The 2,092-nt window shown below is 42.7% G+C and overlaps 1 protein-coding gene across 1 annotated transcript in view; it reads right to left on the reverse strand.

Moving 5' to 3' along the window:
- Positions 1–2,092, reverse strand: part of OCA2 (OCA2 melanosomal transmembrane protein) — a 481,929-nt gene that overhangs the window by 404,212 nt on the left and 75,625 nt on the right. Inside the window, exon 2 of the mRNA XM_019525532.1 lies at positions 747–845. Within this exon, the coding sequence (XP_019381077.1) occupies positions 747–845 (99 nt within the window). The remainder of the gene's footprint in view (positions 1–746; positions 846–2,092) is intronic.

The raw sequence follows: 2,092 nt of genomic DNA on the forward strand, positions 1-2,092 counted from the left end.
CCCCCCCCCCCACTGCTGCTGCTCTTGGGCTAATCAGGGTGGTGGGGAGGTGATCTGGGGGTAGAGCAGATAATTAGGGAATGGGGAGGGGGCACCCAGGGGCCAATAGGAATCATCCAGGGGTGATTCAGGGAGGTGGAGGGGATGCCAGCCTACCAGTTCTCCTCCCATCTTCCTGCCCTCTCCATCCTGCAATCCTGCCCCCTCCCACCTTCCTCATGCCCCCTCTCCACTCATCCCCCCTGCCCTCTTCACCCCTTTCCCCCTCTATCCCTATTTACCACCTGCTTTCCAGGTGTCACCCAGAACAGTAGCGGTCTGGATGATAGCTAGTCCACCTAGGAGTAGTGCCTCCTGGGATATAGGACAACTGCATATTGGTAGTTTTATCTCAGTTGAACAGCTAGAAGTTAATTTAACTCAAGCTAGGTAGCACAGCTCAAAAAAAAACTATTATTGCCCACAGTGGCATAACTTTAAGATGCCTAGCACATGTTTATGAGCTTTAATATGCAATCATTCAAGTTTAAAATGTTTTAACACTGTCTAATTGTAACGTGTAATCTCGCTTAATGCTTTGAAGCATACAGACTGAACATACTACCGTGATGTCACCTCCTCCTCTCATGACCCCGTTGTTCATCAAGTTGCTTCCCAGAATGCCTCAGGTTAGTATGTCAGAAGGAAAAGTGCAGAATAGAACAGAATGGAATAGAATCCCTTCACTTCAAACAAAAATAACCCACCCATTTTCCTCTGATGAAACCTTCAGCAAAGGTGTCTTCTCTGTAAAGCAATTGTCTTTTGATCTCATGTTGAATAACTTGGGCAAATTGAAGTGGTACCTTAAAAAATGGGGGAAACACAAAGTGGCTGATTATCAATAATCACTAGCACCTAAGGTTCTACATAAAATGTTGTTTGATAAAAAGCACATTTAGCTAATTAAATGCTAACTCAACAAATGAGAGATGGCCTGGAGCTGCTTATCAGAAACTGCAGGCAAAATTCTATCCATTCTTCAAATAGGATCTCACATCAGTTTCCCCCCAAATTCTTCCATATACAGAACACAGAAGTTATACAATGCAAATTAATATCAAAGAGAACTATAGATCGAGGAATGGATATTTATTAAAAATTTAGGATGGTCTTCTAAGTTTGTGGCCATACCAAAGTGCTGCTGGGTCAAAGGAAATACTTTGAAGTGGTTTCCTCCCCTTTTATCCAAGGTACTAACCATTTAAATGTTGCAAATCCTTTGGACTTCCTTTGATTTATCCTTACCCATAGATGTTCAGGTAGTATCAATGGTGATACAGGCCTTTTTGGCCTGGGCTAGCTACCACCCCTCAAGCTGGAAACTGATATTTTGGCTCCCACCCCCCAGCTGGAAACGCTGCCAAGCAAGAGAGTCTGGCCATGGAAATACATTCTTATACTTCAAGGCTAGATAACACTAACCTACTGTACCTGGAGCCAAGAATAGAAAATGCAGAGACTCTAACATGGGCAAAATGAATCAATCTACTTCCTCATTGGTTTGGATCACTACAGCTGCGACATCCCTGGGCTATGATCCTTCCATGAGTTCCCAATCTATTTCCGCTGCTAGCAAAAAAAAATAGTTGGCCATGGTGTCCCAAACTTTTAATAAGCTAATGGCCTGTTGCTTCAAGAACTGTATCTTCATCCCTGGCTGCCAAGAAAGTATCAGTAAGATGAGACTGAAGTAAAAGCACATTAAGGACTGAGCAGGTGTGGCATGCTCAGGAGAAGTCCAGCTACACGAGTGGAAAAAAGATCTGAAATCTGAGAAGTGGGGAAACAAAAATAACTGATGGCTACATAAATATAAATGGGCGTCTGTAGGCAAAATAAAAATTTGTCTCAAGAAATTAGTAAGTGATCTCTATAGGGAGATTGAATTAAACCTAGATTCATTGGGAACAGGAGTTACAGAGAACACTTAAATATAGTACAACCTTATTGTAATGAACTCCCCAGGATCCAGAGAAAAGTTAATTAAAAGGGGATGTTTACTGGAATAGCATCATTCACTTTGCTGCTGCAAAATAATGGGGGGGGGGGG

Source organism: Gavialis gangeticus, unplaced genomic scaffold (assembly GCF_001723915.1).
Source record: "Gavialis gangeticus isolate Ggan-Ray unplaced genomic scaffold, GavGan_comp1, whole genome shotgun sequence".
NCBI lineage: Eukaryota > Metazoa > Chordata > Crocodylia > Gavialidae > Gavialis > Gavialis gangeticus.